Consider the following 15,945-nt stretch of genomic DNA (forward strand, 5'->3'; position numbering starts at 1 on the left):
GGTTTCCTTGTTCCCGGCGTGCATTGCGGGCGAACGCACGAGGAAATGCGCATTCCTCGAATTGTGGGTAGCCCGACAACTCGCGGATGAAAGGAAAAGTGTTGTCGTATGTGAGGTCCCCACCGGGACAGTGTGAATGGGCAGATCATCGACGCAAATCAACCGTGTCCTCCCCCGCGCCGCATCGAATGGAAGAAACCCTTCTCGAGGAAAGTGAAACCGGAGATCGGTGTCTCTTTGGGTGCAAGATGATCCGCTTACCGATAAAGCTGCGCCGCTTGTTGATGGTAGCCGTAATCTGGGCACTGACACCGAAATCGGCCAGTTTCACGTCGCCCCGCTCGGTCAGCAGTATGTTGGCGCCCTTGATGTCCCGGTGGATCTTGCCCATCGAATGCAGATAGGACAGACCGCGGAGCGTCTCGCGGCACATGTACGCGATCTGCAGTTCGGTCAGTGGCCCCGTCACTTGGTAGATGTCCTGCAGGCTTCCACCGCCACAGTACTCCATGCAGATCCACAGCTTATCGTGCCGCATGTACGAGCCGTAGTAGGAGATGATGTTGGAGTGGCGGCAGTCGCGCATCATCAGGATCTCCTGCTGAATGATCTGGATGTCATCGCCCTGCTCGAGCTTGATCACCTTGATTGCGGCCAGCTCATTCGACTGCAGCTGCTTTGCCTGCGGAGAAGAAAAGACGGAAAGACAACGCATTAGGAATGCTGATGCGAATTAAAACTCGGTGCGCACGCAGTCCAACTTTAATCCCTCGCCTTCCTATTCCGGGAGGCGCCATTCTAAAATTATCGTAGTGCCCCCGTGCGGGAGGGCGCGTGTACTTCTATTTTCCGCGGAGGTCCTACCTTGTACACGTCGCCGTACGTGCCCGAGCCGATTTTGTGGATCAGCTCATACTCGTCTTCCGGATTGCGGCGCGAGATGGCCGAACTCAGTGCGGGCCCTGGATGAGACGACATTCTGCCAGCATTTTCCAGCGCCTGGCCCGCAACACCACCGCTGTACCGCGTAGCGGACGCGTACGCGTAACCGAACACTTTTGCGCTGGCACGGGAAACGGATCCGTCGACCACCACCGACGTACACTCCGACAAACGATGACTTTGGGCAGAACACCTTACACGCCCGAGGACAACGATTCCTGCCTGTTTCACAGGAGCAGGTTGTGGGTGGAGAAGGGTTGTTTTCCTTTTATGGGCCACACACACTCAAATGAACGCACGCACACAGTCACACACGGCGGAGGCGGAAGAAATCCGAGCGATTCTTTTGCGAAACCAAGAACGAACCGCGACAACCGAAAGCCTGTGGGGTGTGTGGCTATTTTACGGCTCCACGGATTCCACGGTATGGGGTTTCGCCCGCACGCGCGCACGCAAAAGATTACGCTAAGATTAATGCACTACTCGCATTTGCAATTCGCGACCTCTCCTTCTTCTTCTTCGACTTTTTCTCTTCTTCTTCAATGAGGATTTACCCCAGTACGGCTCTTAACTGCAACTTCTTGGACCTTGAATTTGCTCTTATCACTTGTCTTTTCGTATCCCCACGTTATCTCGATCACGATATTCACGAAAAGGGTAAAAAAGTTAAAAATTTCCCATTTTTACTCGAGTTTCTAACCTTAAAGCCAAAACAACGGCCCAGAGTTAAGCCTGCCACACATAGCACGCGTTACTTGCGGCAGATGCGACCATGCACGTTCAGACCGCGAACGACTCATCAAGCAATGGTGTTATGAGTACAGTGTTTTATAAATGTCCGTAATAACGGTTTCGATCACTATAAAGCAACATGAATGATGTAAAAATTATAGCTAAATTCAATTATGCTAACACACAGCATTTAGGTGCACAGCAGATGGAAGAGCTATAAAATGACAGACATATGGGGAACACTGTAATATTGAGAAAGAAATTTACTTGTTTTGGAATCATTACATCCGAAATGCGAAAAGTAACCGAAATAAATTACACCATCATTCAAATATTACGCCACAATTTTCCTTTGAAAGCTACTTCACACAACTTGTGGATGCGGCAGATGCGGCAGTTGCGGCAGTTGCGGCCGATTTGTGATTTTGTAGAAAATCGGCCGCAACTGCCGCAACTGCCGCATTAGCAGGCGGTCTGAACGGTCTCATTGGATCACGTGGTTGACAACCCCGAAAAGAGTCCGCAGTTGCCGCATCTGCCGCAAGTATCGCGTGCTATGTGTGGCAGTCTTTACCTGTGTTGTATAGAGAGGTGGGGTCCTAGAGCTTTGCAGGTGGCCATATTGGATTTTTTGACGTCCCCAGGGCATTCCATCCGACTGTCAAATCCTCTGTGGTTGTCCTACATGACACCACCTCTCGTTTTAAACACCCTTCGTTGTTGGTTGCCGTCTTCGTTCCGAGAACCTCGCGAGCGTGGAACTCCAGTAAAAAAAGTGTCGTTCTCGGAAAACATGAGCAGCAGCAGCAGTCGTCGTTGCGGGTGTAGCTTCTTTTTCCGGTACGCAGTTTTCGCAAGTCGCAGTGTCGAGTGTCCTTTTTAGCGTGTGAGAACGCGGAGTGTGGCGCGGGGTGTGCAAACTGGAGAAGCGTTTTTTTAGCAAGGGGCGTTGCACACACACACACACACACACACACACACACACACGGGTGCAGTGCTATTCGCGAAGCACAGTTTGCTGAGACCGGGTACAAGAAAATAGAAGAAGAGGAAAAAAAGTGTTCCGGGGGTGGCTGCCTTTTCTTTCTGGATTGTCCCGTGCTTGTCCGAGTGCAAAGTAGGTTGCAAGGAGCGGGGGAGGGCGTAGTGGAAGGTGACATCTGTGCAAGACGGGAAAAACGAAATGGGTCGCCGTTGCCCCCTCCCCCCCCCCGTGTCGTGGGAGGGACGGAGACCCCGTTTCGGTTACCCCCGCTGGAGTTACCCCCACCACGGGCCACGGCGCTGCCTCAAAATTCGTGGTCTCCCGGGTGTGTTAGGCGGTGTGCGCAGAAGACGACCGGTTGAAGAAGAAAGAAGTTTTCCTTGAACGACGAGAACGAAGAGTGCGCTGCAGAGAGCGAGAGTGAGAGAGAAAGAGAGAGAGAGAGAGAGTGAAGTGTTGAAGAGAATTGGTGGGAGCGGGGCTCCCCTCATGCAGTTCCCCTGGAAAAGGAACATAAAAAAGGGAGTCAATCCGCGCACCAGCAGCAACTCGCAGCACAGATATCCACGTTCGGTTTTGCATACCGCTAACCCAGCCCCTCGAACATTTGGTAGCTCGTTCCATAATTTCTTTATTGGTCTGCACAACAACGGCATGACCGGAGAGCATAACAAAGGGATTTTCCCGTGAAAATTCGATTCGCCTCGAGATCGTCGTGGGCTAAGAGGGAGGGGGGCGAGGCGGGAGTACGGTACACCCTCCGGATGGACCGGTTCTTCAGCCGCGGCTTTTGGTTAAGGTCAACCACCATGAACAAGCGTCGCGCCGATGCTCGTCGTGTGTCGATGCAGACGCCAGAGATTTCTTTTTTAGGATTCTGCTGCCCCCGAGGCCCCGGGGTCGTGCCAGAAGAGCATCGACAATCGGCAAACTGGATCCGTCGCAGGATAGAGCCTCCTTCAGTCAACTAGCCGCGAGTGCACTTGGATTGTCTTGCTTCTTGCAGCGAGCACTAACCCCATTTGGGATTGTTGCTGCTGCTGCTTGTACGGAGATGGGACCTCCTGCGCCGTCGCCTGCGTAGCCATATAATCCTGTGGCGCGGATGTGATGTTCCAGATTTGTGCCGCCATCGCTCTGGACTGCTACTCCGTTGGCCGGGTATTTTTATCCAGCTCGAATCCCACCCCTTTCGAGCAAGCTCCTCCTGCATTGCATTTTGCTTCTTTGCGCGATGCCTGAAAGTAAAGGAATCGAGAGAGCCAAACACATTTCGTTAGCGGGCATGCTAGAAGCAAAAAGAAAATAAATATTTAGCATATGACGCACGGCAGCAGTCGCAGCTGCGTCGCTGTCGCTGCGAGTCATCTCGATGAGGACTTTCCTTAGGTTCGTACATTATTATTCCGTCTAGTTTGTTAAACGGAAAAAGCAGTCGCAGCAGTAGCAGCTGCACTTATAGCGCTGTGATGCGGCCTGAAAGATGTATTTCGGTTCGACGACACTTTTCGTGTTTGTCGCTCTCTGTGTCGAACAGCCGGCCCTCTGGCGGTCGGCGTGCGTGTGTCTTTGGCTGCATTTCTATGCGGGAGCGCAGCTACCACCGGGGCGACCAAATGGGAGTCGGATGGAGGCTTTCTGAAAATGCATTCTGCCTCTCATCAGGCTGCTACCAGTGCCAGCGCGTGCATCAACAGAAATTATGAGCGAAGTGGGGGTGCGGTGAAGAGGTCTTCGATTGCGGTGGTGGCTCACTGGAAAATCCTAGTGGCTGCGTGGTGACTCATAAATCGAATCTGTGCAGCGTGGAATTTAAATCGGAAATTAACAAAAATGTGAAGTGCAGGAACTGGAGAAAATATAAAATGGAAAAGGTGTTTTTCGCGTCCTCGACGAAAGGATCTTCCTGCTCGTGGTGTGCGTAGAAAAGGCCTGCTTTGTGTGTGTGGTTCGCTGCGGAAACGATGGCGAGAAGAACCGAACGAAGAAGGTGGCTTTTATGGCCATTCTGTAACAACAGCTATAACAGCTGAAAGTGGAGCTATAAAAAGGTAGCAAAAGAGAACGAGAGCACGACCAGTAATAAGTTGCGGTAATAAGTTGTGAACATTCAACAAATGCCCCCCTCTGCAAGCCCAGAACCTCCCTCCTCCTTCAACTCCGGTAGTCGGGCGTTTCCCTGTAGTTTCCCGGCTATAAACCCTAGAATTCGATGTATGTTTTTGTGTTAAAATAGCTTGCTTGCTGTTTTGGTTCCTCGGCTAATCAGCTAATGTTCAGCCCTCTTTGCGGGATTTCCTTGCGACGTTTTCCGGCAAGCCCAGAAAACAGGGCGTATTTGCCCTCCGCGCATGTGTTTGTGTTTTGAAGGGAAGATTTAACAATGAGTGCGTCTGTGTGAGTTGCTCCCAGGCCCCATATCACGTGCACCGAAGGATATACGAACGGTAAACGGATCTTCATGGTAGTGGTAGGCCCGGTTTTATGAGGAATGTATGTGTGCGAAAAGGATCTGTCCCTCGTTGTGGCACTGTTTTCCACATTCATAATTTTGGGTAAATTTGCTTCTTCAACGAGAGAAGAAGCGAGAAAACCCAGACCCAAAACCGTCGTTTACCCAAGAGTGCCGTGGTGTATCGGTGGTAATGAAGTTCATTTATCAATCAATTCCAGCAGTGTCCAAGCAGAGATGTGTGCGAAAGTTGATAGTGCGTGATGTTTGATTTTTTTGAATTGAAAAAGTGAAAAAAGTGTCAGCCTAAATCCATAAGTTCTCGAACTTCAGTGTATAACGTGAAAGTGGCACAACCGTAATCTGTTTGCGAGAAAGAAGAACCCGGAAACCTCGACTGCATCGTGCTAATTTGATTTCCGTGCGCCCGAAAACCGGAGGGCGATTTGCCACTCTTTCTGTGTCTGTGTATGTGAGGTTGAAGAAAGGGAAGAGGTCCTGCAAGCAGTCGTACCAACACACACCCACACCAGGTGCACAACGCCAGCAGCAACGCCTGCTGCTCCTTCTGCGACTGCACCGTTCAAACGCTTTCCGGCCTCCTGTTGGTGTCAGCTGTTGGTTGTCTTCGATCTCTCGGGGGTGCGATCACGGAACGCACCCGGAAGAAAAATCGCTACTAGCGGTGAAGTTAATCTAGTAAACAAGAAACACACACACGGTTTACTATGATGTGGTAAGTTTTCCATTCCACTTGAAATATGATCTTAAACCATCAAGATACGGGTTGAACAGTCGAATTACAAAAGTTGATTAAGCAATTATTGCTAATTACTTCATATCTTAATCTGAAAATTGAAATAAGAATCCAAAATGCCAAAATGCCAATCCAAAAACTAGAATGGTTATCAAATTTACAAAACTATGTAAAATGTCCAGCTATGAAAATGGCCCAAGATATCGAGAGCACCAAATGGAGTTGCCCGTTTATCTACGGGTTTCCCCTTTATCATATTCGTTTGTCGCGCCGTGTGCTTTGCACAATAAACGACACATATACCCTTCTGTGACCATGGCCAGTTTGCGTGTTTTTTTTTTGTCGTGCTGGTACAAATGTCCATGCTAGGGGAGCTTCCAGGATCTGCACACGATGAAGGCCATTTGCTACGAGCAAAGGTAACGTCCGTCCCGATGACGAAGTAGGACGCCGTTGTCCTTGACAGTAAAAACCAATTACCTTCGAACGCGAACCCGTGCGACCGGGACAAGCGATTCGATTGGCGTTGGGATGAGGGACTGCTGTAACACTCTCGGAAGGAGGAAATGCATAACGCGCCCCCAGACACACACCACACGGGTATGTGTGTGTGTTATGCTGACGGAGGTGTACAATTCCTGCGATCGAGGCGTTCCTCGTTTAACCTTCCTTTGCTCGGGACCATTCGGGGCGCAGGAGTCAACGACTGGCGGGTGGTTCCCCTATTGGATGACAGCGCACCCTCTTGTTGGTGTAAACCCCGGAAATGTCACCATCGAACATTGATGAGTTTCCCTCTAGTTCCTGTGCCTGAGGACCACGAAGAGGGAGAGAGGGAAGAGAGGGTTAATTCATTTTTATATGTTTCTCCCTGTTTTTCCCCGTAAACCCATTGCTAATGTCTCCAATGACCGCTAGAAATGTAGCGCCACAATTGTTTCAATTGTTATCGAGTTGTACGAGTTCGTGATCAATATCGCATTAGCTCTGCCTAACCCGTTCTATTCTTGCGTCCTTTCTTTCCAGCGAACAAAGCATAATCGGTGCCCGGGCCTCGGTCATGGTATACGATGATGTGCAAAAGAAGTGGATCCCGTCGGGCAGCTCATCCGGGCTTAGTAAGGTGCAGATCTTCCATCATCAGCAGAACAACACGTTCCGGGTGGTTGGCCGCAAGCTACAGGACCACGAGGTTGTCATCAACTGTTCAATCATCAAAGGACTGAAGTACAACCAGGCCACGGCAACGTTCCATCAGTGGCGTGATTCCAAGTTTGTCTACGGACTGAACTTCTCCAGTCCCCAGGATGCGGAAGCCTTCGCCCGGGCAATGATGCATGCGCTCGATGTAAGTAGAGGGATCGCTTCTACCTTCAGGTTGTTGAGGCCAGAAATTGAAGAATCAAATTTCAATCCGCATTCCAAGAGTACAATGGGTGTTACAGGAGACTTCTCTACGAAGCTTAACCCACGTCTCTATATTTCTTCACTTACACAGGTACTCAGTGGACGGGTTCCGCCACCGTCGACCATGCAAACAACAAACCCGAACCCGAACCAGATGGCGGCGTACGAAGAGGATATGGGCTATCGGACGATGACGCGTGAAGATGCGGCCATCATGCAGCAGCAACAGCAAATGACGAGCCAACCGGCCGGTGTTGGACCACCGCAACCACCACCCAACACGATACCGGGTCCGGGTGGTGGCGGCGGCGGTGGTAGTGGTGGTATCCTTTCTCCTCAGACGCCCACATCACAAACGTTGCCATCACAAGCCAGCCAACAGCAGACGCATCATCGTACCAACAGGTAAGTACTAGAAGGGCTAGAATAGCGAGAATTACGGTCGACTACGACAAAGTCCAGTAAACTGTATCAACCAAAGACAAATGGAGCACAATAATACGGGAAATGCTATCCGATCTTACGGATTCTTCGCTGGCGCGCCGGTGTATATATCGGTTACGAATCCGCTCGGTGCTCTCACAGTGTAACCTGAGGTCGATCGTCATTTATCACCGTACTTCTTCTCGACAATTTTACGTACCATCGTTTTGTTGTTTGATCACGCGCACTGGCACAACATGGTTGTGGCCGGATGCTGGCGTACATTCTACCGTGTACGAGCTTGCATTATTGATGCACTTTCCATTTTCGGTGCCCGGTAATTGAAATGCAGAACCCCGATGCCGATTGACGATTCCGGTGTAGAAGTTACCGCCAGTTAGCGAAGAATGTATCACGAGAAATTGTGTTCGTAATGTCTCGAAGAAGTTTTACTCTAGAACAGAACTCGCAATTCGCAACGTTACAACAGACTGAGTTGCAATATGGCACAAAATGATGCGAGTTGCGAAAAGATGGGCTTGTCAGTTGGACATAAAGCAGCAATGAAATAAAGAGTTATGAGTTGCAACGGAGTGCGAGCCATTTTCACACCTCGCCATCATCGTTAAGACAGGAGCAGGGCTGCTAGGAGAGTATGGCTACTCTAAGCAAGGTCCCCCTCCATCGAGCAACGCTGCTGTGTAATCAGATCATCAGATCGCAACCGTTCAGTGCACTCAGAAGAGGCGAAAGATCCACTTACGCCGCGCGCTTACCCATTTGCTGCTACTGGCGGATGCAATTGCATCCAATATAATAATAATCAGCTTCTGGTCGGCTGGCTGGGCGGCTGACTGGCTAGCCAGCTCAATCGGAACCGGAACAACAAGCAACAAGCAACAATGCCGTGCAAGGGCGCGCTCCGATGGATGGATAGATGGGTAATCGCTTTATTTGTGCCACAAAATGTGCCACACACGAGAGGCCTTTCTCTCCTCCACACCTGGACAGTGGGATGCACCTGGTAGGGGGCGGGAGTGCTTTATAGCGCCGCCGCTGGTTAAAGCAGCTCTAGTGTTTTGTTGTACTTTCCTTTTTATGTTTTGCCTCTCCGAGAAGAGAGTCTGTGCGTGGGACTGCGTGTGTGAGTGTGTGTCCAGGCACCAACCATATCACTTACCATCCTCTGCCTCTACCATCCTCGGACCATCCAGCCGCACCACCAGGGTTCCGGCTCTGCGGTTTCGTTGCCTTCAATTATGGAAATTGAGGTCTTGGAAAGGCCACAGCTATTGTGGGAGCGATCTGTTGGGCCAGTCGCTTTGTGCTGGAAGCGATGTGCGTTTTACAAAACGATACAACACACACACATTCCGGTCAGGGGCATAAATTTGCTTTTAAAAATCCGGTAAAACACGCGACAGATCCAGGCATCTAAATGCCTTGTAAACCGATGATTTGTCAAGGGGATGCGCGAGCTGATTGATGTGTTAGGATTATGTGTACTTAGAATCTGGGTAACTAGGGCATATTTCTAAGATAGTTTTTGAGTTCAAACTTACTTATCTGCAATTTCGTACGATTTTCTCTGCATCTTAACGATAAGGTTCATTACTAATGCACGGCTGATTGCCGGCGTCCAGTCCATAGCCCCGTCTCGCGGTATTCTTTGATCGGTTACCCTGGCTACAAACGCAGTCAGCCAAGCCAAGGAAGTTTCATTGACGGCGATCTGTCTGTGCTCTAGACTTCTATAGACAGGCCGTTGTCATGGTGCCAACAATCAGTCAGTCAGCCAGTCAGTCAGACTGTCAGTGGCCTCTAGAGATTGCTGTACAGCGGCGTGGAGAAGAAGGGATGTCTGTCCATCCAGGGAGTACTTGTGCGGCAGAAGTGCAATCAGTGTGCACGATTCCATGGCACCCTAATGCACACGCCGGGGGACATTCTCGGCCACTCCCGGTATTGTGAATGGTCAGCGAAACAAGAGAAATAAATTGGGTGCTGGCTTATCGGTCAACGGTGTATGATGGCAAATGGTCTGGCTCTGGTGCCCACAAAACCATCAAGGATGTATTCTTCTGTTGTATGGTTGGCGGATCCCCTCCTAAATGTCTGCTGTGCATCTCCACATAATGCAGCCGATGATTATGATGGAAGACACATATCATCTCATCGCAGGAATGGTGAACGGTTGCTTCATAATTCCCATTTTTTGTTGTTGGTTAATACTCCAAAAAAATATTCCCTCATCATGCGGGTATCTTCTGGCTTCCGTTATCCATTTTCTTCCACCACCCGAGGAGAGGAAACGAGAAAATCGAAGAGATAAAACACTCCAGTGAGTGACGGGAACTACTCATGCAAACGCAGAAGGCCAACAGTAGCCAGAGCGCGCATGTAGCAGCAGCAGCAGGAGCATAGACGAAAGGGAAGCGATCGTTGAACTTTCGTTTCCCTTATCACGTTCTCGACTGAAATGCGCCTGTGCTTGATGGTCACTACTGTGCGATGCCCCTAGCGACGGACGGGTGTCGATAGCAGCAGAGCCTGTCGAGTGAACGCGAGGACGCTCTCAAGATGATGATGTCTGCCACCCCTCCTAGGGGAGACTGGCTGCACGCCAACGCGACGCCAAGACCTGCGCGTGTCTTCCGTGGTAAACAGCGGAGAAACGGGTGAATCGGATAGAATCGACTATGAAGCCCAAGCCTAGTCTGGTTTTTTTTCCTTTATAGGAAGAAGAACTCGGTTTCAATTCTTACGATGCAGTCTCCGCTATACGTCGCTGTGATGTAAGATGAATAGCGCTAGTACTTGACACAATACCAGCAATAGCATCTCCTAGACAAGCTCCTCTGGTTCGGTTGGTGAGTGGGTACGATCGTGAGTTAGATCGAGAAACATTAATGCACTAGAGATATATCTTACAGAACCACTGGTGGAGTGTAGTTCGTACGATGCTTGTCTGCTGATTGATAAGTGTATTGGCATGTTATCTTGATTAGTGTGTTCGGATGGGGACTCTCCTCTTTCTCTCCCTTGGTAGGAAGATCATATGCTTTTCGTATGTTGCACCACCAACGGTTGTTATGCTCCCGTGGGTAGGCGTAACGGTTTGCTGCTTCAATTTCATCAGAGTAAAACGATTTTAAAGCTGCTAATTGACAATCGCAGCATGTCAGACTTGTGGCTTTACGTCAACCGCGCCGAAAATGGCTGAATATCATTTAGCCTAGCATAGATTTAAAACCACAAGCTCAACCATTTATCATCTTTAATGAGATAATAGGGCAATAGGGCGTCTAGCAATGTTGTGGGCAGTTGTTACAGCATGCTCTGGCAGGAAGTGTACGATCACCCCAGCGTCTTCCGTTGCTAAGCAACTCCACGCGGACCATCAGCGAAGCATCTTTCCGTTTGGCACGAGCGCGCGTACGCGTGCGCAAAAAATGGAAAATATTTAAATTACTTACGCACACGAGAGGAGGGTTGCTCTACACGCGCGTAGATTGTGCTGGCTGGCACCACATGTGCGTTACGCATCGGTGCCAACAAGCGCAAGTGAATTATTAAGCTCCGGCATCCACCACCCAGCACCGGCTGCTGGCACTGGGTGGGTAATTCAATTTACACAAGTCCAACACGCACGAGTCCACTTATGCGGCTTGCTGCGATCTTCCGATGGTTCCGAGCGGTATCATGCGTACGCATCTAATCAACATTGATGTGTGCTGCGGCTTCGTGGTCTAGCGCGAAGCGCTAATGGTTGGCGGCACCCGAGGTAGGTGCGCGCGCGGACTCTCGCTATGCTCTGTGGCATCGTAACCTCGATATGCAAAAGAGTGTTAGCCCCCGGTCTCCGGTCTCCGGTGTGTGCCACTGGGTCGGTAGGCTTTTGCCGGCTGATCGTCATTTCCATCGATTTTCATGGTCAATTTGGCTGTTTCCACCGCAACGCTGCTTTTCGTTTTGCTTTTCTTTCGTTTCATGCTATGGTGCACCGCTCATGGAGCCGCACCTGTCTCAGTGGACACATTAGAGGCGCGAAATGGATTATTTGTGATCCAGCTGTGGGCCGGTCCTCTTTTTTTGCTGCGTGCTGGTCGACGAAGGCACACGCTATTCTCTTGATAGTTTAGGCGCCTCACCAGCTTCGCGCTGTGCTGGTTACGCGTTTGTAAAATTGTTAAATTTGCATAGCTTGATCTAGACAAGAAGCTGTACGGCATCCATTAAATATTGTCATTTCCAACGCCGTTGTTGGTATTGATGATATCACATGTAGCATTGCACATTGCAGTTGGTGGTCCAGTATTACATTCCGCCGCGAACATTGGCATTCATTAGGTATGTCGACGGACAAGTGCATGTGCGCACATTTCACATCGCACATTGCATATGAGTCATTCCTCTGCCTCCACATCAACGTTGATTGCTCTCGCAATGGAAGCTGCAATATTGTGGCTAGGGAACGCGAGGAAACCGGAAGGCAGACGAGAGTAAACATGCGATACGGTAGACGAGAATATGCATTACCGCTGCCACTCCTGATGTGCTATACTTCCTGAAGTTGGATGCAGTTGGTAAACGGATTGACCATGGTCACTGGAATGGGCCCCATGTACGCATGCATCCGGAAATCGTGACACTATCATTGTCGCTGGTATTCCTTTTTTTTTAGAAAATGTTCGTTACGCCGTTCAGACATGTAAAACCGTCTCCATTCCTTAAGTCTTTCCCTAGCTCTACTCGAATGTTGTCATCGATGGAGCGTATTACACAGGAAGGAAGCGAAATACCGTGATTTGGTTTCATAAGCTGCTGCTGATGCGGCTGATCGATTCGATGATTAGGCCACCGAAATTGAATTACGGTCAATCAAACGTGACATTTTGATTGATCAAGAAGTCACCATACCATAGCAAAGCGTGGAAGCGAAGGAAGGGCATCATGCGTGAATGGTCCTACCAATTGACACACACTCGCACACACAGTATGCTACACATTATGCTTCCCTCACTCGCGCAATAGCGATTGTTTGTCAATCGATTTATGTTCTCTCGTGGCCTTCCCAATATTTGTGCTAATGAATGGCGCGCTACTGACTCATTGCTAGTATCGTATTCCATCCCGTATGGTCGGTTCTATTTCTCCGAATGTGGCTAGTATAGGAATATTTTAAGAATTTTCGCCCATTCTACCAAGTAATTCTCGGTCGTGATTTTCCTTTTTCTGTTCTAACTGCCCTCGCTGCTCTCACGCAATCTTACGCGGGTCAAGTGTTGGTGGTAATTGCGACAGAGACAGCACTTATACTTCCCCTACTACTAACTGGCAACGCCATGGGCTGCTTGGTTGGGTCGTTGTGTTGATTGAAAAATTAGCTTGTTACTGGCATGGGTTTAAATAAAAATGGCTGGGAGTAGCAAGCATTGTAAAGGCCATGGTCACAAGCAAAGTAGAGCGGTCAGGTACTCCGCGAAAGTGCTACACAATCTGCTGCACAATCGAGAATCGAAGCAAGTCATAACATTCAATTTTGATAAAAGCTACAACCGCCAAACACATCGTCTCTGTAATGCTGTATCATCGAACACGATCGTATGGATTCGAATCTGCCACAGTCACGCTCTCTTTCCAAAAGTGACGCAAACTGGGATGCATTCGCCAATGATAAGCGATACGGTACAGAAGGTGCTAGAGAAAGAAATGTTGGTCCCGCATGAAATGGGGTCATAAAGAGTGAATGGGATGGATCTCTCGGAGTGTAGTGCTAGACAGACAAATGTACGATAAATGATCTGCACGGGAAGTGAGCAGACGACGGTGGTTCCATCGAGCCCCCTGTTTTCGCACGTTACGTCTTCCTGCACCAAAGAACACCATCTCTCGCGTAACGCATGTCACGCACCAAGTTTGCTTTGTTTATGTTGTGCTCGCTTTGCCGCAGCATGTTTTGTTATGATTGGCCGTGGGAGAAGAGATGAAGACGTTTCGTGAGGCCGTCCACATGGCGGCGGCATAGTGCAATAGAGACCAACGGAGAACACCAAGTAGCAGAAAGAAGCGGTACATGTGTGCCAATAATTGGACTGGTGCGATGATGCATCTGTGCGGACGAAATGCCATATCTTGGGATCTTGCTCTCAAGGAAGTATGTGCAACATGTATGGAAGCGAAAGAATTCCCCCGGGGCCGAGCTGATTGCTCGGACGCTTCTTGATAATAATGCGGTTTTGCTTTCACTTTCGGAATGTGGCGTGTTCTTTTCTTTTGTTTCGATTTCGGCCGGAAAGAGCCGATAATTAACATGCCAAACTGCATGTTGCGCGATGCAGTAGGCGTTTAAGATAAATCATTTGAAGTATGCTACACTGTTGCCGGTTGAAAGCAAGACGATTACGATCACGGGAGAAGAGATCTATGGTGGGATTTAGGTTGCCTATTATCAGTATGCCTGGGAACAGACATTTCTTTATGTCAGAAATGTTAACGTAGCTATTAGGAAACGATTAACTTAATTTATAAAACATCGCTGAAATGAATGAAACACACTCCGATGTGCATCAGGAACCTATTGTATATAAAAACCTTTTATTTAGGCACCTACCAACATTCATCAACCACTGTGGGTATGCGATTTTCGATCGTTCACTTTTGTCCTCCCGCGGTTGCTGCAACAACGGTTGCTAGATGACCTACAGCATCCCTATGCTCAGCACATGCTTTGCCTTCTCCAAACAAGCTCTCGATGCAGCGTGGTAAACGGCACGGTGGGCACCTTTCGAGACCACTCTTCCTCCCCTTCGTAACCTTTTCGGTCAGCATAATTAACGACGACGCGAGCTGGCTTTGATCTCATTACGTGTGTTCTTCTTCTCATTGGATCTCCACTTCCTCTTTTCCATCCATGAATTTTCAAAGCAAAAACTGAACCACGATCCCGTTCACTGGTCACCATCACCAACAAACAAGCTTTATCGCTTTTCTCCCTAGCTTCTTCTCAGACTCCACGGTGAACTGAGGGGTCTCCAAAATAGAACATAATTTATGAAACCAGTAAACCCATCCAATCCTCCCCTCCACTCATCACAGAAGGTGTGCGAGCGCGAGGTGCTTTCAAATATGATTCATCACGATCCAGTGTCATCCATCTATCCTACCATTTTGCCTCGTTCCGTTTTACGGGATTCCTGGAACTGCCGTGAACTTTTCCCTCTGTCGTCATCATCACAATCATCATTATTACTTCACCGACGTTCCGGTTTTCTTCTTATTATTCTACAAACCCTTTCTTCTTTTTATTTGCGGTTGGCAGCAGAGGGCGAATGGAAAGAACAAACGTAAAACGTGATGGTGTAAAACAGCAGCAGGGAAACTGCAACAAAGCACATTTTCAGTGCTGGAAATGCACGGGCTGTGATACTCACAATTTGAAGAAGAAAAACAAGGGCCACCGACGGGAGTCGTCACCGCAATGTAGTGGCCGCGGGACCATCAACAATGGGACTTGGCACCGAACTCTAGAACACTCCAAAGCCAGCATATAATCGCGTAAAAGATGCGATGACACAGATTCAGGAAGCTTCCGTTGGTGGCTGTTGCACACTCTCTCGTTTGCCGAGGGGTTCACAGTCGCGAGTCGTCAAGCTGGTGGTTCATTACTGCTTCTTTTTAAAGAAGGTTTTCTGTCTTCGCGCTAATCAAATTAACCCTTCGTGATGCCACACTGAACACCAACGGACCATTCCAGGCGAATATTTAATTACATATAGAAAAACTACATCGAATTTTGTAATATTTGACAACTACACATGACAATGATAATTTATGAATATCCGTAGTATACTTGAAATTAATATTTTATACTTTGACGAAGTATATTGGAAAACCTAGACATGTTTTGATGTTTTTTGTTATTAAGCCAATTTTTGAATGATATTAATGACGATTAATTAATTTCGTCATCAGCTTAAGTTCTAGTTTGAAAATTGTAACTAGCAACATCAAGGGTTTTTTTTGGTTCTGTATCTCATGCTGCAGCGCCGTCTTGCTGCATTACACTCTGCAAGATTAATGCCACCGAAGAGTGTAGCGGGTGTCAAAGCGTTGAAGTAAAGGGTGGGCGGCATCTGCAATAGTATGCGCGCAATGTGATCTCTCATCAGCGCCGTCATCGTCGTCGTCGTCGTCGTGGTCCGGATGTATATCCGGAAGTGGAGCAAGAGCTCTCGAGTTCACTCG

The 15,945-nt window shown here is 48.8% G+C and overlaps 2 protein-coding genes across 10 annotated transcripts in view; one reads left to right on the forward strand and one right to left on the reverse strand.

Moving 5' to 3' along the window:
• LOC125957466 (mitogen-activated protein kinase kinase kinase kinase 5) overlaps positions 1-1,676 on the reverse strand; it is an 11,313-nt gene extending 9,637 nt beyond the window's left edge. For 2 of the 4 annotated variants that reach the window (XM_049690187.1, XM_049690184.1), the window contains exons 1-2: positions 865-1,673; positions 262-682 (exon numbers count right to left, since the gene is read on the reverse strand). In XM_049690187.1, coding sequence (XP_049546144.1) covers positions 262-682; positions 865-978 — 535 coding nt within the window. In that variant the 5' untranslated portion in view covers positions 979-1,673. Of the gene's footprint in view, positions 1-261; positions 683-864 lie in introns of all 4 variants that reach the window. The other 2 variants (XM_049690186.1, XM_049690185.1) reach the window with 2 other exon arrangements.
• A 696-nt stretch (positions 1,677-2,372) lies between these two features.
• The window catches only part of LOC125957471 (protein enabled), a 28,414-nt gene continuing 14,841 nt past the window's right edge, over positions 2,373-15,945 (forward strand). For 2 of the 6 annotated variants that reach the window (XM_049690200.1, XM_049690203.1), the window contains exons 1-4: positions 2,608-2,791; positions 5,333-5,847; positions 6,895-7,216; positions 7,367-7,680. In XM_049690200.1, the coding sequence (XP_049546157.1) occupies positions 5,840-5,847; positions 6,895-7,216; positions 7,367-7,680 (644 nt within the window). In that variant the 5' untranslated portion in view covers positions 2,608-2,791; positions 5,333-5,839. Of the gene's footprint in view, positions 2,515-2,607; positions 2,792-5,332; positions 5,848-6,894; positions 7,217-7,366; positions 7,681-15,945 lie in introns of those variants that run through there. The other 4 variants (XM_049690204.1, XM_049690206.1, XM_049690202.1 and 1 more) reach the window with 3 other exon arrangements.

This window comes from Anopheles darlingi, chromosome 3 (genome assembly GCF_943734745.1).
Source record: "Anopheles darlingi chromosome 3, idAnoDarlMG_H_01, whole genome shotgun sequence".
Taxonomy (NCBI): domain Eukaryota; kingdom Metazoa; phylum Arthropoda; class Insecta; order Diptera; family Culicidae; genus Anopheles; species Anopheles darlingi.